The 24,224-nt window shown below is 40.7% G+C and overlaps 1 protein-coding gene across 2 annotated transcripts in view; it reads right to left on the bottom strand.

The window, feature by feature from the left end:
• Window positions 1–24,224, bottom strand: part of LOC110030148 (peptidyl-tRNA hydrolase, mitochondrial) — a 94,405-nt gene that overhangs the window by 30,606 nt on the left and 39,575 nt on the right. For both annotated transcript variants that reach the window (XM_020732732.1, XM_020732733.1), the window contains exons 3-5: window positions 20,878–20,945; window positions 20,736–20,786; window positions 20,572–20,645 (exon numbers count right to left, since the gene is read on the bottom strand). In XM_020732732.1, the coding sequence (XP_020588391.1) occupies window positions 20,572–20,645; window positions 20,736–20,786; window positions 20,878–20,945 (193 nt within the window). The remainder of the gene's footprint in view (window positions 1–20,571; window positions 20,646–20,735; window positions 20,787–20,877; window positions 20,946–24,224) is intronic.

Here is a 24,224-nt window from a genome sequence, read left to right as displayed (position 1 = left end):
ACATTGAGGAGGAAAGCTCTGGGACTCACATCCAACCCAAGTGGTAGCGAGAAAATATATCGATCACGTTAGGAACGAAAGCACTGGGACTCACATCCAATCCAAGAGGTGACGAGAAAAACATCTACTACATTGAGGAGGAAAGTTCTGAGGCTCACATCCAACCCAAGAGGTGACGAGGAAAATATTTGTTACATTGAGGAGGAAAGCTCTGGAGCTCACATCCAACTCAAGAGATAGCGAGAAAAATATCTGCTACATTGAGGAGGAAAGCTCTGGGACTCACATCCAACCCAAGTGGTAGCGGGAAAATATATCGATAACGTTAGAAAGGAAAGTCATCCAATCCAAGAGGTGACGAGAAAAACATCTACTATATTGAGGAGGAAAGTTCTGAGGCTCACATCCAACTCAAGAGATAGCGAGAAAAATATATCGATCACGTTAGGAAGAAAAACACTGGGACTCACATCCAACCCAAGAGGTGACGAGAAAAATATCTGCTTATACGGAAAATATGCAAATTCAAACATGTGAATTCGTGGTGAATATGTGAATGGAATATGAAAATATGTGAAAGAATCGGAATTTAAGTACTGATTCAGAAATGAGAATTAAAATTTATGTATCAATTTCTAAAGGAGAGTCGGGAGTTAGGGACCGACAAATCTCAAAGATATGTGTAGAGAATAGGATGTCATGTTCCATTAAAGGGGGTCTTATATCAATCTCGAAGATGGGAGTCAGAATTTAGGTACTGACTCCGAGAGCCATATAAAAACAGTGTAGAGAGTTTGTGACGTTGAATTCAAGGGTATGTGTCATGTGATGAAGTCGACATTGGTAAGGAAGACATGTAGAGTTTTATGAGATTTAGTGCAGAACGTGCAATCCCGTGGGGATTTGAAGAAAATTGATGCGGACCAGAATAGTCGCGCTGCGCAAGCAAAGAGTATGAAATCTCGAGCTCGAGATAAACAAACTCAAGAAAATGTTTTCAAAATTTAATTTTTGTTGGTTGATTTTATTTTCAAAAGAGTTTTTTTTTTATTTCATTTTCATCGAGTTTTCATTGTTTTGTTCCTTGTTCATTGTAGTCGTGAACCAACGTATGGTTCCATGGCTTTTATCCATCGTACCAAGAAGGGTAAACTGAGCAAACAAACAAAATTCTGAAAGAAGTTTCATTCATCTGTTTCAAACAGGTGTTACAAATCAAACACAAGCTGAAGCCTCGAAAAGTATAATATGCAGACTGCATCAAAATACATCGAAGGTATGTCATGTCGACTACACATCATCGGCTGAACATATCCGATACATATCATATCCGCTGAAATAAAACATAGTTAAAGAAGAAAGGAATCCTCTAAATATCCGTCACTAGCGTGGCAAGCTCTTGATCAAGCTGACCTTCTAAGTCATGCTCCAGGACAAGAGTTCCCTTCGCACATACCTAGAGATGCAACCCTCTCATAGCGCGTAAGGCAGGAATTCTTCCAGCTCTGGATCTGGTTGAAATCCATATGGTATCTTACTGCTGTCCATTCTTCGAAAGGTTACTGAAACTCTTGGGTATCGCACCCCTGGGATGCAGTGTTTGGCGATGTATGCACCGTTGCCTTTAAGAACGAGGACTGAACCAACCGGTAGGGGAATCTCCACAGATCCTTTGAACTCTCCGGGGCCGATAAAATCAATTTCTTTCCCAAACAAGATGTTATTTTTTCTCATTAACGAGACTGTACAGAAAGGCCTCACAAAATCATGATGATCAGTGTGTGGAGGTATGTAATCTCCTTTGTCATATATATTAATGATGCAACTGTTGGGTATGCAATGTGCTGGCAATATATTCTATCGGATCATTCTTTTGATCATCTACTTTATCATCGGCGGTAGTGGGTCCACCTGGTCGTATCTGAGGATCCCGGGAGGATTCCCTTGTCTATCCATTGTAAAGTTGTAGCAGCATCCGCACTGTATCGTGATTCTTCCCTTCCCCAGCATCCATTTCCTCGGCTCGGAGTAAGTTCTTTCCATGAGCAGGCCTGCTCGACCTCTGTCCTTCAAATAAAAAATGCAGTCGAGGATACTCCATTCATCACTTTCTAAAAAGACACTTGTGTACAGCTTCAATCCTTCCAATATGTTAATGAATTCTCCACGGACTTCTTCGTAGAATTCAAAAGTTCTTTTGCTCATTCTATAGTATTCTGTTGTGTTGATGATGAGCGGCTGACGGCGGTATTTCCTCGTTTCAACGTTGGCGGGAACCCAAACTGGTGCTGGCTCAACCTCTAATGGAATGTATGACTCGGCGTCCATCGGGACATACGACTCAGTACTCCATGGGACATATGCTTCTGTACCCGTTGGGACATCTGCTCTTTCCATTTGACGATCAACGATCTGAGGTCTATCCTCATTAGATGTGTATTCTTTCAAGGTGCTGTAATGCTCCAAGTGTAGGACATTGCAGTCCGGACACTCAACGAAGGCTCTGGTAGTTGATGCCTGTGCGGGTATTTCAACGTTGCAGATAGGGCAACCTGCGCAGAGAACATCCAAAGCTGGCGGTATTTCTGGTGCTCGAATAAATCCGGACTCATCGTCTGTAGTGGGCAGGCTAGAAGAAGTTTCTTTCATACTTGGCTCATAAATATGCCCCTCAGGAATAGGGGTGAGCAGGTTTTGAGTCTCCTGCTGGCATCTTCTCTCCTCTTGTAGGAGAGCCCTGTGCTTGCGTCGGCTAGCGTTTCTACGCATCGTCCTTCGCAGTGGCGCATTCGGCATTCTTTCTTCGTTGGTGGGACTAGACCTCTGGCTGGCGTAGCTATCACGGAGGGCAGGCGGTTGGGCCCCTCCATCGGATCTTGTTGCATCATCACCTCTTTCTCTTTTAGTGAGGCATTATTTCTACTTGCTGAACCTGAGTAGTGAAGGCAACCCTCTCCTTTTCCTGTGGGCTGACGACATCCATCAGAGGACCGTAGTAATCCATGTCAACTTGGTTAAATTCCATGTTGAAATCAATAGTGTCGCCCTGTGGTGTCATCTCGTCGTTGAGTGCGAGGTTCCAGCCATTATTAAACGCGAAGATCAGTCTCTGACCTGAAATTTTTCTGCAGACGACAGGAAAAACATCAGTGTGCTGAAACTTAACGTGAACAAGAAAAACAAAGCTTTTATTAAAGAAAACTTTAGTTTATTTCGGTGAGGAGCTCATTTATTTATATTTTGTTTTATTTAGCAAAATATCGAACTTAAAATTAGAAAGAAGAAAATTTAAGCATGGAATTTCAAAAGTTTTCATCTTATTGCGGTTGATTTTATTACAAAATTTTGGACCCGGTTACAGATGTTTTGGCCAAATAAATAACCCCAGAATAATCAAGATTTCTAAATTTCAGTTCAAGCGATGTCAAGCTGCATAATAGATTTTCAAGTATCGCCCGTTGATCGGCAACATGGGTCTTTCACCCCGGAAATCCACCAGCTGGTATGCTCCTCCTAAATAAGCTTTCTCCACAACAAATGGTCCCTCCCAAGTTAGCTCAAATTTCTCACCTATCTCGCGACATGCGAAAATAGGTCTTTTGAGAACGAAAACGAGCTCACCAAATTTGAACGTCCTTGGGCGGACCAACTTGTCATGAGTTTGAACCATCCTCGTCTGGTAAAGCTCTAAATGTTGTTGTACATCTAGTCGCTTTCCCTCGAGATTTTCTAATTCTTCAAGTCTAAGCTTCGTACATTCCTCTGTTGTGAGCTGATTAGCGACAGCGACTCTGAGAGACGGTGTCTGAACTTCTAGCGGCAGCACGCTTCAGACCCGTATACGAGAGCGTAGGGTGTGCACTGAGTGGGAGTTCTGAATGTTGTCTGGTAGGCCCACAAAGCTTCTAACAATTTGTTATGCCAATGCTTTTTATTTCCTTCTAGTGTTTTCTTCAAAAACTGTACCAATGTTTTGTTGAAGGCCTCTGCTAAGTCATTTGCCCTGAGATAGTAAATTATTGAACATCTCCAATCTATCTGGTGTCGTCTGGCGAAGTTATTGATTTTAGTGCTTCTGAACGCTGTCTCATTGTCAAAGATTACTCTGCACGGTACACTGAAACAGTAAACAATCTGACTTTTGAAAAATTGGAGAACCTGTTGTACTGTAACCTCTCGTAACGGCACTACCTTTGTCCATATAGAGAAGTAATCTGTAGCTGTGAGGATAAATTTGTGTCCCTTAGAGGATGGAGAGTCTATCGAACCTATTATGTCCGTGCCCCAACATTCGAATGGCCACGAAACAACGGTTGGGTGTAGTAGCACATTCGAAGGTTGGTGTAAGACCAACCCATGCACTTGACACTGGTGACACTTTCTGGTTGTGTCCCTGCAATAAGACATCATTGCTGGCCAATAATATCTGAATCCCTTAATCTTCATTTTCATTTTTGTTCCCGACTGGTGAGCACCACACAATCTGGCGTGTATCTCTTTAATAATATTCTGTGCTCCGGGTCTGTTGAGGCACCGCAACCACATTTGATCGAACGATCTCCTGTAGAGAATGTCCCAAACTAGGGCATACGACATAGCTTTTCTCGTGATGTGATATGTTGTTGATTTGTTCTCTAGCAACATTCCAGTTTGCAAATATTCTATAAATAGTTTACCACAATCTTCGTTGATATCAGCAACTGCATTTATCATTTCTTTTTCTTTCCCGAGCTTGTGTAGAGTTTCAAGGTCGATCTGAGATAAAGCCTACATTCCTTGTACTGTGATTTCTAAGGAATCCTCCGGGGGACATGTCAATTTCTTAGCGAGTTTTGCTAGAGCGTCGGTATGGGCATTATCTCCCCGAGGAATCCGATAGAAAGTCACATAGGGAATCTGCTCCAACAGCTTCGTTGCATACTAATGGTATTCTGCTAATCGTGGTTTCAAGATCTTGTATTGCCCGGCGACTTGCTGAAGGATAAGCTGAGAGTCACTGTAAATGGTGATATCTGTTATATCCATTGAAACTGCCAATTCAAATCTGGTGATCAGGGCTTCATACTCAGCTTCGTTGTTTGTGCACGGCTCTGTCAGGTGATATGAGAATCTCAGCATACCCTTATCTGGCGTGATGAAGACCAAGCCAATCTCTGCCTTTCCTGACATAACTATCCCTGTTCCTTTGTCTTTTCTGACTGATGAAGCACCGTCGAAGTACATTTCCCAACGTTGCGCACTGGAGCATTCCATTTGTAATAGCTGTTCATATGGTAACTCATCGTTGAGAGAGGACCCAGCTGGAAATGGGTGCGCGGCGAGAAAGTCTGCTAAAACATATCCATTGATAGCGCGGAGGGGAACAAAAGTTATATCAAATTGCAATAAAATCATTGATCATCCTGCTAAACGTGCGGAAAGTGTCGGTCGGGTCATCAAATATTGCAATTGATTGACCTTTGAAATTAGGGTTATCCTATGAGAAAGCATGTAGTGCCTAAGCTTTTGAGCGGCGAAAATCAAAGCTAGACAATGCTTCTCAATAGGCGAATACTTTACTTCTGTCGGTATCAGACGTCGATATAAGTACTACAGTGCGTTTTCTTTACCCTCGTCATTGACCTGAGCTAACAGGCTCCGAGAGAGTCGTCTAAGGCCTCAGTATAAAATATCAACGGTTTCCTTGGGATAGGGGCTGCCAAAACAGGAGGTGTCATAAATATTGTTTAACGTCCTCGAAAGCTCGTTGACATTTTTCTTCTCAAACAAATTTAGCGTTCTTTTTAATTAATGTCGAGAAGGGCTGACACCTACCTGAGAGATTAGAAATAAAGCGTCTCAGATATGCCAACTTCCCAGGAAGGAACGTAGTTGTTTCAAGGTTTTGGGACGAGGCATTTCCAAGATAGCTCTAATCTTCTCCGGGTCGATCTCCATTCCCCGATGATGAACAACAAATCCTAGAAATCCTCCGGAGGTAACGTCAAAGGCGCACTTTAAGGGATTTATCTTGAGATTGTATTGCCGTAATCGTTCGAACACAATCCTCAAATCGTACAAATGGTCTACTTTTCGTTCACTTTTGATGACCAAATCATCCACATAGCATTCCACTTGATTATGAATGAGGTCGTCAAAAATCTTCGTCATTGCTCGTTTATATGTTGCTCCAGCGTTCTTTAACCCAAATAGGAACAACATCACTGTGTAGCAGAAAATCCCGATAGGCGTTCTGAAGGCTGTGAGGGTTGCAACTTCTAGAGCCATCTTGATTTGGTTGTATCCTGACGATCCATCCATGAATGAGAAAATTTCGTGTGTCAAAGCGATGTTCACCATCATCTCTGGCATTGGCAGTGGGAATTCATCTTTTGGACATGTTTTATTTAGATCTCTGAAATCAACACAAATAGATATCTGTCCACTTTTCTTCTTAACTGGAACAATATTAGCTAACCATGTGGGATATTGCTCTTCCCGCACGAAGTTAGCATCTATTAGTTTCTTCACCTCGGCAATTACTTGTTGCTCTATTTCGAGACGCATTCTTCTTGGAGCTTATTTCACTTGGGTCATATTTTTATCTACCCCGAGTTTATGAACTGCAACATCTGCTGACAGTCCTGGCATTTCATCATAACTCCATGCGAAACAATCTTTAAGTTCTAACAAACTTTATTAATTTTGTGAATTCTTCCTCGCTGAGTAGAGAACTTATAAAGATTGGTCGGGGCTGCTCTTCAGTCCCGAGGCTGATTTCTTTCAACTCATCAACTGTGGACTTGATTTCCTCTTCAAATTCCGGTGGAGCGTTTTCTATTAGCTGATCGGTAGAGTCATCCTCCACATCGAGGCAATCTTCTTCCGATTTACTAGTAACAACAATGCAAAATTCTGAATCATCGACTAGTCCGACTGTACCAAATCTGAGACACTTTTTCGAATTAGGAATTCAGCTCCTAACATTCCATAATTTTTCAAAGTTGCAATTTATCTTTCAGCATCTGTTTTGGTAAATGTCCCCACCGAATTAACTTTTGCACACAATGCGAGAAGTAACTAAAAGGTAATTTCATTAATTCATTAGAATTCTCATCAAAATTTACATGATTTTCAAGACTGGTAGAAGTAGAAACACGGTAAAATTTGATGGGCTTTGAACCAGACCTTTTGAGGGAAGACCGGAGTAAGGGTCATGGTGTTCGCACAGTGGTTTATCCGATCATACATTGTCTCGTATTCAATTTTCTCCGTATTTTCTAAGGATATCTCGTACTGAGGTTTCTTCTACTTTGTCATTATTATTTCATTTTCAGAATCCTCTTCATCATCAATGTTGATGGTCGGCCTAGTCCGTTCAACAATCACATTGGCTCTTCCTCGTTCACGTTCCCGGCCTCGATCTCGGGTGTATGGGCTAAAAGAACCCCTACCACCTCCTTGTGGAGACATGATAGTGGACTGTCGAAACAGAGTTTAATGGCCCCTTCTTTATGACTCCTCTGAATCTTCCACTTCATTCGCCACAACTTCACGAGAGAAGACGTCTTCTTTAGAGGCGAGTAGTAAGCGGCGTCTTAAAAAATGCCAACTTCATGAATTGAAAATGGTTGTAGATCTCCCTTGATGCAATTCATGTCCTTCCTTGTAATACTTAATACATTGATGCAGGGAAGACGGAACCATGTCATGCTCGTGTATCCACGGTCGACCAAGTAGAGCATTGAAAGAGGTCTCGACACTGATGATATGGAATTTAGCGGTTGTTACTAGCTCTCCAACTTTCATAAGTAATGTAATTGAATCAAGGGTTCTCTCTCCCTTTATCCTTTAACATCATCTTATCGGCTGTAAGCTCCTGAGTATCAATATCCAAATATGTTAATGTCTGTATACTCATTAAGTTAAGCGATGCTCCAGTATCTACCAAAACTCTGGATAGTACGAATCAGCCGATGTTAACGGAGATATAGAGCGGACGATTGTGGTCGGCGGTACCAAGCAACAAATCTTCATCTGTGAAAGTTACCCCAGACAGATCTTTCAACGAACAAACCTCATCCGAGGATGTGTTAGCCGATTGTGCTAAGCAAATTTCCGGATCAAATAGAATCTTGATTAAAGATTCTCTCATCTCCTTTGACAGGATCAGAGCATCGAAAATGCTTAGTTTGGCTAGCAACTTCCTGAGATGGGCTAGTACATTGTAATCCACTTTGTCTGAGCTCCCAGTTTCCCCTCAAGCATGTGTCTCTTCCACCGCTGGAGGTGGCTCATCCAGAGTAACCGCTTGCTTACATTTTTTCATTGGATCGTCCCTGAGGATAACACTTTTCCTCTTCTCAAATATACCTCTGTTATCTCTTCTGACATTGTGGTTGACTCCTCAAGCGTCGATTCTGAATCAGAAGAATCACAATTGATGGCGATCGGTATTCCTTTACATTCAAGGACCAGTTCGTCACTTCCCGAACTGTCGTAACCGGTGTAGTCGATGTCTTCTTCGCCCTGGTTAAATTCCCGAACTGTCGTAACCGGTGTAGTCGATGTCTTTTTCGCCCTGGTTAAAGGGTTCATCGGACTTAAGTACGATTTGAGGATTGGTTTGGGAATCGAGATCGAAGCTAGAGTGACCAAAATCAGTTACGTTATCACCAGAAACAGTTAAAACGTAGTTGAAATCATCATCACTATATTCATAATACCCCGGAGGAGCAAAAAGATAATCATACATGGTCAGGGGTTCGAGGATTTTCTCTCTGAATCTGAGACAACTAATCTATTAGAGGCAACCTCTATCCTACCCCCACGCTATCAGTCTTCGTGACGTCGCTCTTTTCTTTCTTCTCAAGTTGTGGCAATTTCTCTGATGAAACTTCAACTTCTAGTTGAACAGGTTGTAGACTATGAATGCTTGTCTGAACTGATGCGATCTGAATCTGATTCAATATCTTTTTAGATGACTTGTTCCGAACTGTAGTCCATCCATCTCTTTCCGGGCATGGATCTATTTTAGTGATTGACTCAGCCGAAATCATATTTACAGAACTTTTTGTTGGGTAATGTGGAGACCCGGTCCACCGAATTTAAGTATCTCACCTACCGCTCACCTACCACGCTCACCTACCGCTCACCTACCTCCAACCTACCGCTCTCATGGTTTTTATAAATAATCTCTTTTGGTTTAAAGTCAAGTAAGGTCAAGCCAAGTCATCTTGAGAGCTAAGAGAAAGAGAGGAAGAGAGAAAGAGAAGAAGGGAGAGAAGAAAATAGAGAATTTCTTGTAAACGTCGAGACGCTCGACGGTGTAATTCCTCGAAGAAATAAATCCTCTGCAGCTCCGTGGACGTAGGCAAATTTGTCGAACCACGTAAATCTGTGTGCCGCTCTGGTGTTTTTTCTGCATGCAATTTTTTCTCATTCTATTATTCGCTTTATTGTCGTCGTTTTTCACAACTGGTATCAGAGCTTTAATTCGAATCTAAGGAAAAACGATGGGCGAAGACGAAGTGATGACATTGGGGATCGAGAAGTTCGATGACACAGATTTTGCTTACTGGAGGATGCAGATAAAGGACTACCTCTATGGGAAGAAACTTCATCTTCCGTTACTAGGAAAGCGATCAGAAAAGATGGACGAGGCGGAATGGAATCTGTTGGATTGATAGGTTCTGGGGGTTATACGATTAACCCTGTCGAGATCGGTTGCCCACAACGTCATCAAGGAGAGGACTACTGCAGATCTCATGACGGCTTTATCAGGTATGTATGAAAAGCTATCGGCGAATAACAAGGTGCATCTAATGAAAACGTTATTCAATATGAAGATGGCGGAAGGTGTGCGATTGTTGCTCAACACCTGAATGATTTCAACATTATCACAAATCAGTTGTCGTCTGTTGAAATTGATTTTGATGATAAGATACGTGCGCTGATATTTTTGGCATCATTGCCAAATAGCTGGGAAGTCATGAGGATGGCAATTAGCAGTTCTGCAGGTAAATCTAAGCTGAAATATGATGATATTCGTGATTTGATTTTGGCTGAGGAGGTGCGCAGGAAAGATTCTGGCGAGACATCGGGTTCGAGTTCGGCACTGATTGTTGATTCCAGTGGGAGATCACAAGACAGAAACTCAAACCGTGGAAGATCAAAATCAAATTCAGGTCAGCAGACAACCTGCTGGAATTGTGGCAAGTGAAATTGTGGCAAGGCTGGCCACATAAAAAGAAATTGCAGGAATCCTAAGAAGAAGGAGAATGATCGCGCTAATGTTGTAACTAAAGAAATACAGGATGCACTATTTCTAGCAGTTTACAGTTCTGTTGATGACTGGATACTGGATTCAGGGGCTTCCTTCCATACATCTTCCCGTCAGGAGTTAATGCGAAATTATGTTGCAGGTAACTTTGAGAAAATATATCTGGTTGATGGAAAAGCTTTGGACGTGGTGGGGATAGGAGACGTTGATATTACATTCCCTAACAAGAGCAGATGAACTTTGCAAAAGGTCAGACACGTTCCTGCGTTGAAGAAAAACCTCATCTCTGTTGGGCAGCTCAATCAGGGTGGTCATTCGGTAGTGTTCTCAGATAACACCTTCAAAGTTACCAAAGGAGCATTAGTACTGGCTCGGGGTAAGAAAACTGATACACTATATATGACTATAGGTTTACTCAGGAGATGACACATAAGTCAGATGTGCATTATGGGGAAGCAGAAAAGGTCAATTTCCTGAAAAGTGACAGAGCGCCAAATGCAGGAAATCAGACCTTCTACAAACAAATGGTGGAGAAACACAGAGTTATGAAGAAATCTTGCAAGACAAGAATTCGAGCAAGTGAGAGCTGACCAAGAAGGAGGAGACAAATTCCCTGCCAGGGAATCAGACTTGGGAGCTGACAGAACTTCCATCAAGGAAGAAGGCATTGCACAACAAGTGAGTGTACCGGGTGAATACTGTGTTTGGTGGCAGTAAGAGATACAAGGCTGGACTTGTTGAAAAGGGCTTTCAACAGCAGCAGGATATTGCTCATGCAGTGGGAGTTGTAAGCAGATACAAGAGTAACCCAAGAAAGAGTTTGGAGGTACAAGGCTACGTTGACGGTGATATGTCAACTGAGGGTGTTACTCGTGAGAAGCTGAAGTTATGCTCAACTTCAGCTGGTCTTCTGACATGAAGACAGGGGCTTTGAGTTGCAGAGGTGGAGGATATCATGTTTGAGGAAAAGACCGGTACAGCTAGTAGATGATCCATTCAGTGTCTCAATTGACAACGAATGAGAGCTCTCAATGTTTTTCTCTCTCTCAAAATATCACTCATTATCTCTCTCACTCGCTCCAACTCCCTCCCTTTGAAGTTTAGGAGGGAGGGAGGGAGGAAAACTGAGAGAAAAAGAGCAAGAGGAAGAGAAGGGAGGTGAGAGCTAAGAGAAAGAGGAAGAGAGAGAGAGAGAGTAAGGGAGAGAAAAAAAGAGATTTTCTTGTAAACGTCGAGGCGCTCAACTGTGTAATTCCTCGAAGTAGTAAAATCATCTGCAGCTCCATGGACGTAGGCAAATTTGTCGAATCACGTAAATCTGTGTGTCGTTTTGGTGTTTTTCTGCATGTAATTTTTCTCGTTCCATTTTTTACTTTATTGTCGTTTTTTTTTCACAACAGATTCAGTTTAGGCTGGTCAGTTCGCCGGAAAGGATTCCCTTCTTTAAGGTTCCTCTCGAGCCAATCCTTGAAGACAAAACAATTCTCTATAGTGTGTCCAAGCATTCTGTGATACGGGCAATAATTGGGTTGATCTTTTTTATCAACCTCCTCTAGCCTCTTTGGATCTGGTAACCTGAATTCAGACTTCTTCATTAGACTTTTGAATATCTTGAGCACTGCTTCGTCTTTGAAGAAATACACCACTTTCTGTCGTTCTGCCAAGGATGTCTTTTTATTCTCTGCTTGGTATGATCCTCCCTGACGTGGTTGCTGGGCAGACTGGCCATACTGTCGTGTACGCTGTTGTTGGTTATGTTGTGATGGTGGTTGGGAATCCTGATGCAAATTTTCTGCATATATCTTCATTGGTTGTTTTCCCTTGTCAACTGTTGTCACTGTCTCGGACTTCTTCTCGAATATCCTGGTTGTCCTGGATTTCTCGGCTTTTTCATGAGAATTCATATGCTTGGCTTCTTCTTGCAGATTGCTGGCTTTGCTGAGCAGCTTCTCGAAAGACTTGATGGTGAGTCCCTTAAACATGAAAGCTATTGGCCAATGAATGCTTTTGAGTAGGATCTCAATCGCATGATGTTCCTGTAGCTGAGGTTCACACTTCATGCTAAAATTTCTCCACCTCAAAATATAATCTACTAGAGTCTCGTTACGCCTTTGCTTCTCTATCACGAGATTTCCAATAGAAACATGATGTTGTGTTCCAGCGAATCTTTTCACGAACAACTGTTTTAAGTCAAAAAATGTCCTTATTGATCCATTAGGTAATTCGACATACCAATCGAATGTTATTCCTGACAAACTGCTAACAAATTGGCGGCAAAGCAATGCTTCGTTACCTCTTGTATTGCCACAACTGGCTCGGAAATGTGTTATGTGCTGTTTAGGATTTTCAGTCTCATCAAAGATCTTAAAGTTCGGTGTCACAAAACCCTTAGAGAATGGTACGGTATCAAATTCCTCCGGGTATGGCCTACTCTTTAAAACCAATGCACCACCCTTAGATTGGGCTAAGAACCTGTTAGACCATTTGCTTAAAATCCTTTTCTGATATGACGCTTTGAGTAGAGTCCCTCTTTTGTAGATCATCTCTGTTAGCTGAGGCGACATCCCTCCTCTCATCTACGATCTATATAATTTCTGGTTGATTGACTTCTAGAGAAGCTAACTGTTGTGGTTGAGATTGTCCTTGGACTATAGCCATCCAGCCATAGCAGTCATGGCGGCGGTCATCTCTTCCATCCTTTTCCCCATTTGGCTGATTTGCTCATCCTTCAAGAAGAGAGCCCTACGCAGCTCATCTACAACGTTTTCCTCGGTAGAAGGTTGGACGTCGCGCGCAGATGTAGGGGCCCTGATTTCGATGACATTAATATCCCTGCAGTCTTCCTCGAGGTAGTCCTCAGGGTTTTCGTTTTCATTATCAACGGGAATTCCCCGTCCTCGGGCTAGTTCCGAAATCTCGGCTCTGAGCCTTTCGACCTTTTCCTCAACTATTGACCCTTGTATCACTTTGAGATCCAGAGGCCTCTGCTGGACATCCTCTACCTGTGCATCTTCTTCATTTGCAATTGCTGTTACCATGTCGGATACTTCAGATCCCTGCTTTATTCCATAATTCTGTCTTACAGGCTCGCTGAACCGTATCGGTACGACAACCTTGGGTATCCACACATTTTTCTTTGACGGTGATGCTTTGAGACAGGGTGTCTCAACAAAAACATCAGCATGTCGAAGAGAGGTGAGCTCCCCATGGCGAAGACCAAATACAGTAATAGGCAACCTGTTTATCCTTTCCTTTGGAATTTTAGGAACATCTTTATGGTTGGTAATTGGTAGAACTCTCGGACTCAGTCGTGACTTAACTGGTCGACGGCCTGCGGACCTAGTGACAGTAGGATCAGTAATGACGGCGGTAGTATCAACTCTGCTCCCCAAGCGAAACTTGACGGGAATGCGAGGAAATTTTTCATTTGGAGTTTGAGACCGTCTGGCAGATCTGACGTCTTTTAGTATTTCTCTCTTCAAGTGAGGGGATACTGTACATCCCATTCGCTTAAACAATTCACTGACTAAACAACCCTCTTTGACAGCTACCCTATGAAATACTGTACTAACTCTGGTGATAGGAGTAGACTTCTTCCTCTTCTCACCATATCCATGAGGTGACGGTAAAACAGCGGCAATCTTTCGGATACTTTCGTGCCCCTCGGTGTTCATTAAGGGATGGAACCTACTCCCTCGCAAAAGCGGAGAGGTATCCAACAATCTCGATTCCTCCTGATGAGGAATTTCATCAACAATCATATCTTCAGAAATCTGAGCTTTAGCAGTCTTACGAATTTTTTGGGGGCAGTTTCTTCTTTGCGACCGAGTTAGTGGCGCAACCTTCGAGCTCGACCCAATCTCAACACTGACGGCGAGACGGTGAATTCCTTAGTCGGATTATCGACGATCATAACTTCTTTTCCCTTAGCAGGAACGGGAAAGACAGGCTTAGTGACGTGACGGTGGCAGTAGCCTTTCCCTCCTGGTAAGAAGGAAAATCTCGTAGGCAGTTCAGGTTAAACTCAGCAGACGGTTCCTGAACCTCTGGGGTGGTGACTTTCACTATAACGAATGGGGCTTTCCCGAGAATGACCTCGAGATCCTCGAATCCCGCCCCAAACTTAATGGTGGGAGCGATGTTACGGGCGCTACGACTCGTCGGTAAGTTGCAGAAAAAGGTAAGCGTTGGACACGCCATCGCAGAAACTTCAAAAAGAAGACCCTAGGGTTAGTTATTTGGCCAATGTCTCGTAATCATAGTGCGAGCATTACAAATTAACAGAGATCGATCTGTAAACTTGGTAAAATTTTTCATTTTAATTGGTGAAGATTTTAAAATTTTGGTAAAAAAAATGGTCTAAAAGTTGAAGATTTAATTAATATCAAGAAAACTAAAGAGCAAGCGTAGCACGACACAATTCGCAGGAGCAAGCGCAGCACGACACAATTCGATTTAATTTGCAAAATAGCAAATCAAACTCGAAAAGACACAAAAAGGAAAGTAAAGTTTAGGACCCAGTGCGGGATCGACTTTACAACGCACAATGCCCAGGCGAAACTAGTCCACCAACACACCTATTGGGGTCCGACCCCACACAAAGATTAAAAAGTCCTTAATTGCCTTCTGAACCTCTCCGTTCAAAGGTGGTTAAACAGACGGTCTTGAAGTCCAAAGAGTTAACCGTACTTTCCCAAGACAGAAATAGGTAAAGCAAGCCAACAGAAGAATGGTAATTTGGTCCAAGAGAGGCATGGAGACATTACCGATGTGTGAAAGTAATATTTCCCTGATTCAAAATGGAGAGAGAAGCTAATCTCCAGCGGAGTCGCCAGAAGCTGTCGGCACTATTTTGGCTGGGAGAGTTGCCCGTAAGAAGTTATCGGTCACCGGAATCGAGATTTCGTCGCCCGCTTCAGAAGGACGTTTTAATTTACATATAGATTTAAGTTTAGAAAAACATATTTTTCATAGTTTAAATGAAAGAGCATTATACCTCAAATCCTGTATCTATCCCGAAGGATAAGCATAAGACTTGAGGATGAGGCTCGATCAGATAAATTAAGAAATATATTACGTCCGTTTGGTCTGCGAAACCGTTTTATTTGCAGACAAGTTCCCTTATTTAATATGAATAATTAAATAGGGTTTATATTAAATTGAGTTCAGAAAAGCTTCCTATAAGGGCAAGCCCCTATAGTCAATTACATCTTAAATGACTGAAGTCAATTAAGAAAACTCTCGATAAAAATCAAAAAATATTATCTTCAAAGAGGTCAAAAGGATAGGACTTTTCAACGAAATCGGACAAAGAGGTGTGCAAAAGGGAATGATTCAAACTTGAAACATTTATTATAGAATCGAAAGGAAGAAGAACTAGGGGATGTCACAGATCCGAAGGAGAACCTCGGTGACTTCCCAGTCTGCTCTATGGTTTGGCTTCAGTTTCAAGGAAAAAATATTCAAATATTTTATTCTGATGTATACATGTTCTGTTGTTGAAGATGGTCATGTTGCTCACAATGCTAGCTCCAAGCTCCTTGTCGTGACGAGTTTAAGTTTTCTAGGGTGTCAGGTTATGATATCAAATCAGGCAGCCCTATGGTTGTAGTCCTTTAAACATTTTATGAGAGACATGTTGAGATTGTACAGTGTATGGAATAACAGTAGAATGTGTAGCACAGGATAACAGTAGATTATGCAGTGAAAAAAGAACAGTACAACATGCGGTGTAAAGAAAAGGTAAAAGGTACAGCAGAAAAGTGACTGCAAGAAAGTAACATGTTGTAAACACAAAACAAATATGTATACCTGGGAGATCTGATGTTCCTTAGGTGTAATTGATGCAACAGGCACAAACAACAAAAATTGAGGAAGCTGGTTGAAATGTTTTATATAAACGAAAGCAAAGAAATATCGTCCAAAAATCTTGAAAAAAATCTTCAAAAGACTCACGACAAGAAAAATGCGAGAAAATCGACAAATTGATGAAAATCATAGAAAACACGAGAAAATCCCAAAAAGAGACCACGAGTGTTTTGTCCAAAAATTCCAAGAAAACATATGAAGAAGTTTGAAAAGAGGGGACTGCCAGCACTTGGGTCGGGGCTAGACTCAACTATATGTTAACTCGAGGGGGCTAGGCTCAGATATATATTTGTACTCGAGGGTCGTTGAAGGCTACTCGGTCACCCGGATGTATAAAGTCCGCCACTCGACTAGAATTGTGTACTACTGAACCTAACATAGGAGGGTACTCCTTGACCCAAACAGGTAATCAACAGGTGGACAACCAATTTTTTTAAATGTATTTAAAATTTATATTTTTAGCATGCACATAGATTTCAAGCATAGAAAAGTGGGTTGTATCAATTTTGTTTGTAGCAAAAAAAATATTTTTTTTGTTTGAAAAATGTGTATCCATTCTTATTAAATTTGTTTTTATTAGTTTTGAAAAAGTGTAGTTGTCCACGAGTCGATCACACTGTCAGGCGTAGGACTACCAACTTAAGAAGGTACGAGTCAACTCCCGCGAGTCTTATGTCGGTGAATGATATTACATCCTACGGTTCACCGGGTCCGTGGGGGTGTCCCGATATTGTAGAATGAAATATCGTTCCGCTCTACCACCGGTGTGCCTTTGTCATCACCGCCCTAAACCCCAAAACAAAATCGACTTACTTGCGACCTTGCTTGATGGTTTCACGTATAGCAAAAGACAATACGTGGACACTTATGTATCAGACATAAGCATCAAAAACCGAACCAAAATGCAAGGAAAAAAAGAACAAAAATGAGGTGAGAGAGAGGAGGCACAGATGCACCTAAAACACCAAAAAGACGGAGGATGAATCAGTTCTCAAAACTCATAACGAAAAGACTTGAAAAAGTAGGGCCCAAGGTCCTTGAATCAATCCAAAAGAATGTCATTTTCTCGCTTTATTAAAATTGGATCAACCCAAGGAGGGTGTCCTTTCCAAATCTTATTTCGAATGAGTCGAAACGGGCCCGAACCGACACGAAGATCACTCACAAATGACCTCCCCTACATCGGTGTCAATCCTCCAAAAATATCTTCCATAAGCTCAATTTGACTCAACAGAATACTCTTCCAAATAGGACTTGGGAATTTTCCAAAATTCATAAATCGAACCAAAAGGAAAATGATCTGGGGGAAACCACCACTAGCATTTTCAAACCCATATCAAAATTAAAGTTTCCCAACTCCCAAATTAACCAATAACCTCATATATCAAATGAACATAGAACCTTCCAATAAAACCAAATAAATGCTCACTGTCAGGGTCAGTAGAAGAGAGGAGGCAGCCATTAAGGCTTTCGGTCAAGGCATCCCAAAGAACAAAAGAGGTTCACGGCCAAGGCAGCCCAAAGAACAAAAGAGGCTCACAGCCAAGGCAAGAAATAGGGCCAAAAGAGGCTCACGGCCAAGGCAACCCAAGGCACAAAAAGACTCACGACTAAGGTAAGAAACAGGACCAAAAGAGGCTCACGACCAAGACAACCCAAATCAATTAAATGAGGACCTTTGATATACATAAAAGAGTGCAAAACATAACCATCATGTTCAGATGACTAATTTAATCCACCAACAATCATCCAAGTAGTTCAAGTCCAACAAGAATGACCAAATTCAATTAAGGAGCCTTCAATATGTCTCACGAGTAGGGATAGGAAACAGCTCAGGACAGTCACCAAGCCTTTCTAGTAGGGACAAATAAAAAGCACAAACATAGACTCTCGGATAGGAACTAAAGCAGTAAAACCACACCCAAACTAACTCTCGGGTAGGGGCTAAGACAAGTAAAAATCAAACCCAAACTACCTCTCAGGCAGGGGCAGAACGAGACAAAACCGAGCTCCCAACCAGAGTAAAACCGAGCAGCAGCTAAGGCTCAAACTCAGGCCACAATAAAAGCTAAAACATCTTCATGCCCTCAAAATATCAAAATATAGGGCTACCACATGTTTCAAACAAGAATAGCTATGGAACTCTTCCAAATCAAAATAAATTTCTTCACAGTACGCGATTTTAAGCCAAAAATGATCATAAAATGCCAAAATCGAGCCCCTAACAGGGGTTAAAACAAATAAAACCGCACCCTCCTACAGCTCTTGAGCAGGGGCAAGAACAAACACCAAAAACAGGCTCTCGAATAGGAGCTAAGGCCAGCAAACCGAACCCCCAAACAAAGCCAAACCGAACCCTTCAAGGCCCCAAGTAAAGTTCGAGCAGTTAGGACAAAGCTTCAACAAAAACCAAAAGCCAAGTCTCAACAGAACCCAACCTCCAACCTTCCAAGGTGAGACCCGAGCTCCAGTAGAGACCAAACTCAAACTTTAAAGGCTAACAAATGAAACCATAATAGCAAATCTACACCCAACCACCTTATAATGAAACCGAGCACCAACAGAGGTCAAAACCGAGCCCCTCAAAATCAGCAGGGAGCCCCAAAGCCTCAACGAAAATCAGAAAAGACCAAACTTCAATAAAACTTGACTTCTCATACCCCTAAGGTGAATACCAAGCCATTCAAGGGTTAAAGGATACCCACATGCATTTAAAGCATCAAAATACAAGGCCACGATATGTTTCAAGCAAGAACAACTATAAAGACCTTCCAAATCAAGGTAAATTTCTTCATAGCATGCGTTTTGAGCAAAAAGAAACCGTGACAAATCAAAGCCAAGCCCTTCTCATGCATGAAAGGCCAAATAAATTCTCCAATATCTCATGCTAGGTAAGAATAAATGAGAGGCTTCATGATACATGTCCTAACATTCTTGCAAGAGGAACTAACATTATCTCAAAGCCGCATTTTAATATTTTCAATTTTTCTTGAACAAAAAGAAAAGAGAAGTGCTAATAACATGTTCTACTTTCACCACCTTAAGCAAGTAATCAAACATGACTCCTAGAACATGCTCACATTTTTATTTTTCACATGCTGAAGTGACAAATATTTCAAAATATAGGTGCAACACTAGGCTGGCATGCTGTACTATTCAACAGAACCATCCTCAATGGCTCAACAGAGAGAAAACCGAAAAAAGAGGCAAGACACAGGGGAAGAACGTACCTCCTTGAAGTAAAAAAAAAAAAGCAACACAGTAGCTTAAAAGGCACTTCCCAACTTTAACTCTTCCTCCAACAGTAAGAGGAAGCCAACCCGAGCACAAAAAGATAAAGAAATAAGTAAGAAAAGAAAATGACAGAGTTTTCCCTTTCTTAGAGATTTTCGGCCCTTTGAAACGCACCAAACGAAAGCCTCATATAGACCAGAAAAGGAGAAAGAATAATTAAGAGATCACATATAGCTCGAGAGAACAAGAGAGGCAGAGAATACGATCTGCGACAGAGAAGATCGAACTCAGGTCTGCGAGACTTGTCTCGCGTTTGAGAGGCGAACGCGGAAACGAATCCCTCCAACGGCACGAAGGAGCAGGTCAGGCAACCGAACGAGCCAATTTAGGGCTGAGGCAGACCTACGGGTTCGAGAGAATGAGGCGGGGAGGAAGGAGATAGAATTAGGTTACAAATAATAATAATATTATTATTATTATTCGGGCGCGTTGGCGCAGTCCATTTCGTCAGCCGGAGTTGTTTAGGCAACCTCATCGACGATCGGGATAAAAACGCGTCGCGACCCAGACCACGTCAAAAACTCGGCTCGAGCTCAATCAAATAGGACGACAAAGAGCACGACGGCGTCAGATCAACGCGTACAGTCAATCCTAAGGCCAACAGTTCTATAGGGATTCTCCTTGAGTTTCCTCACAGTAGCCCCACCTACTAGGTGCTAGAGGTTAAAACTATTATGCGGAACTTCAAGTCGAGCGAAGGAAAGCTCGAAATTTCTAACGGGGAGGGCTCCTTTGCTAGTTTTCTAGGAGTAGTCGACAGGAAAGTCCTACGGCTAGATCCTAGGCTATTTAAAGAGGAGAGACTAAACCTCAACCAAAAGTGAGGTCAACAACTAGATAGATTACAAATGAAATGATTTACAGCAAGATATTACCATTAATTAGAAGCAAGATTTTACATTTTCAACCCACTTTCAGAGTGTTCTAAAATAAACTTATATAGGAATCCTAAAAATTTCATTTTCAATAATTTGCCGAGGCAAGCCATACGGAATTGCCATTTGCTAGTATGATGAGTATTGTACAACATTTTCATGGTGTTGCTAAAAGACTCGCAACAGCATAAGTTTTATCCAAACAGAATAATGTATGATGGTAATAAGCACAAGCATAAAAAGAAACACATTCAAAGGGAAACCGAAACTTACCCATTCTGTCCTCCATGCCCACCTTTTGGTAATAGCCTCAACTTTGCAAAAGGTAAATCTAGATCATCGTACATCTAGAACAGAATCACATATTAGATAAATCCAGCCACAATTTCTTAGACTACTGGATGAAAAAAGGAAAATCAAGATAATATTGCAAATACCAGGAGTACTTGATTCAGTGGAATTTTGAAATATGAAACAAGTAATCCAACCTTCATAAATAATTCCAACAAAACATTATATTTTAAGATAAGGCATATAATGACATTAAAAAAGAAATGTTAGTAAGATATTAATACTTACAGACTCGCCACTTAAATTCATAAAAGTTTGTGGTTTAGCCAGTATGACAGGAACATCTCCAATGCAACCTGCAAATGAGAAAAAACAGCACACCTAAATACTTTCATTTTTTTAAATGGAAAATAGAAAATATGCTATAAAATATGAAAGACTATGCTTGGGAAAAAAAACTTTAAAACCACATAAGCCAGGCTTTTTACCTGCTCACTTTCTAATAATCTGAAAAGTTGCAATTATGATTTCTACAGGAAATATGAGATTGAAAGAGTTACGCTAGTGTACAATTCATTCATGACTTCATAACAAGTTGCATTACAATTTTAGAGTATCTCGTGCATGTCTATTTAAATAGCAGTTAATTTACTCTTACAAAATAGGGTAGCACGGCAACCACAGAAAATTAAGAAAATATTATCAAATGATCCTTACAATGGGTGTAAAATTCATACATGATCTTTCAAATGCAGGTTGAGACTGACAAGCAATACTATCCTAATACTCAACTCCAACTCTGAGAAGGATTGACGGGAAAAAAGTAAACAGAAAGTTCATGGTTTCAGCACCATGCAACAAACTGTGTAGGTAGGCACGGTGTGCAGTTTCAAGCATCCACATTTTATACAACTTTCCTCACTGACTTACCTCAGATTTAGTTTTCCTTGATATTTCCTGCACTAAACTTCGAAGCTCAAGTTATTCCAATTGAGAGGGTTATAGTATAAGTAACGGGATAATGAGAAAAGTCTACCCATTAAACTATAGGTGGGTGCTTTATAGGTGATTATCAAAGTTCATTCAGAATACAGCTACAACAAAACTTTATCCAAATAAGTGGGGTCGGCTACAAGAATCCTTTTTCTCCATTGCGTGCTATCGAGTGTCATATTTTCATTTAATTCTAATAAATTAAAAACATTTTTTATACAATAACCTTTCTTACCATAAGTTGAATCTAAAACATCTAGTCTCCTAATCTAATCATCATATGGTTGCAAAAGTGAGGAGGGACTAATGAGAAGCTCTACTTGAAAAAAAAAAAAGCAGCAGCAAATCTGATGGTGGCGACAATGCTGATCACTCCAATATTGAGAGATCCAAAGTAATCAGCACAAAACCATAGTAATAGCCTTAAATTTTCAAGAGCAGTAAGAAACAAACATAAAGAATGTGAATCTGATAATGATGGATGCGGAGAACGCAATAAAGGCAAGAAATAAAATGCAACAGTAAGGTGAGAGATATGCAGAGGAATTACAATAGAGATTGAGAGACGTGAGAGGGGTGATACCGTAGTTAAACACAACAACAATAGAGAAAGTAAATATTATTACTGAAATTAAATAGGAACTTACAACCAACCAACTGAAATAAGAAATAACAAAACATGACACAACACACGAGTAGAGTGAATCAAAGGTGTTGGTAGTGGTTGTTGGCGGTCCAGCGAGGTGGCGGCATGGTGGGCAAGTGGAGTGAGTGGGTGGATATGGCAATGGAACAGCAGATCTTTGCTTTCCTAGGCAATGGTAAGAAGGTCAAGGGCTCGACAACAAGGAAAACAATAGGTTGAGGGGGTCCAGGGTGATGGCAGTGAAGCGGAAGGGGCAGAAGAAGAAGACAAATGCAATAACTTTGCTGTCCTGGGGTGGCAACAAGGTGGACTCTGGTTTTGAAAGGTAGCAGCAAGGTGGAAGGGAGAAGTGCGGGGTTGGAAAGGTTGAAAGCAAACAAGAGCTGTCCAGGGTGGCCTGCAACGATGAAGGGGCGGTTAGGAGAGATGTGGGGATTATGGCGAGAGAAAAAAGTAAGATAATCACCACCTTGAGAGCGAGATACAGTCGGAGCAACACTCGATCCTCAGATACAATCCTAGAAAGGTACTAGGGACACCAACAACTTTCATGAACAGAAACACGGCAACAACTTTCATGAACAGAAACACGGCAACAACTGCAACCTAAACACAACAAAAGAACATGAATAGCACTAGGAAGATTAGGAGCGATGTTTTAAGTTAACTTTACTGTTAAGATGAAAATCATGTGTATTTTACAAGGAAAAAGCTCTTTATGATGCAGGAATAAGACTATATACATTAACCATGCTCCAAAATTGTTTAAATAACATAAATTATATCAAATCATTTCTAAAACTTATGCATATTTAGAAGTGCCACTTTATTTGCAAAAAAAAAATAAAAAAATAATATATATATATAAATATATATATAAAGTAATAAGAAACACATTAGCCATGATGATGCATGACAACTTAAAGTAGAGTTATATATATAAATATATATATAAAGTAATAAGAAACACATTAGCCATGATGATGCATGACAACTTAAAGTAGAGTTATATATATAAATATATATATAAAGTAATAAGAAACACATTAGCCATGATGATGCATGACAACTTAAAGTAGAGTTCAATAATGCAGGCTTGTGATGAGTTGTACAAAGAAATACACAAAATACCTTAATTCACAATTTCCTAACTTTTAATTTAAACAAATAATATATTCATTTGATGCAATACAAGAAAAAAAAATACTTGATTCATTCCAAACAGAATAGAAAAGTAGCCAAATTTCAAAATTCTGCAAGAAATCTAAGAATGAATGTAAAATTCAATGCCAATAAAAATTCACGTCACAACAATAAAAACTTCTATTTAAAAACCTGATCAGATATCTATCACACGAGCAAATAACGAATAAAAATAGAAAATTATGAGAAAATATCACCAAAGTCATATTCAAGATCTCATGTCCATACAAGAAGAAATATTTCACATAAATTATTAAAAAAATTGAAGAACTCACTCTAAAAGCACACGAGTAGGTATGTTCACCAAAATAAGATTAAAATTCACCTAAGAAACTAGACCATAAATTTCATAAATCTAGAAAATGAAAATTTCTAATAAAATTTTCATTTAATTTTGATATTTTTGAAGGAATTTTAGGAAATTCTAAATTTTACTTTTGATATATTCTATTTTTGTTATTTTATATTTTTAGTATTTTCTATTTTTAGTATTATCTATTGTTGGTAATTTTTATTTCCTCTTTCTAGCATGAGGATTTTGTGGCTGATTCAATAGCTTTCCTAATGTGGTGGCTTATAAGCTGGTGAACCAGAAGCGGCAACGCCAATAAGCTTCGGGTTTCCCCCCACTCACGACCGAAGTTTTAGTTTTTCCCACCTCGACCACATAAAGAAGCTCGTAAACTGGTGAAATTGAAGCGTTCGAAGACACAATCGTAACCTTTCGAAAATTTCGAAGATGCGATCGTAATCTTTCGAAGCATTCAAAGCTGCGATCGTAACCATTTGATGC

Source organism: Phalaenopsis equestris, unplaced genomic scaffold (genome assembly GCF_001263595.1).
Source record: "Phalaenopsis equestris unplaced genomic scaffold, ASM126359v1 Scaffold000667, whole genome shotgun sequence".
Taxonomy (NCBI): Eukaryota; Viridiplantae; Streptophyta; class Magnoliopsida; order Asparagales; family Orchidaceae; genus Phalaenopsis; species Phalaenopsis equestris.
Note: the sequence above shows the minus strand (reverse complement) of the source record. Positions and strands in the feature narration are given on the sequence as shown.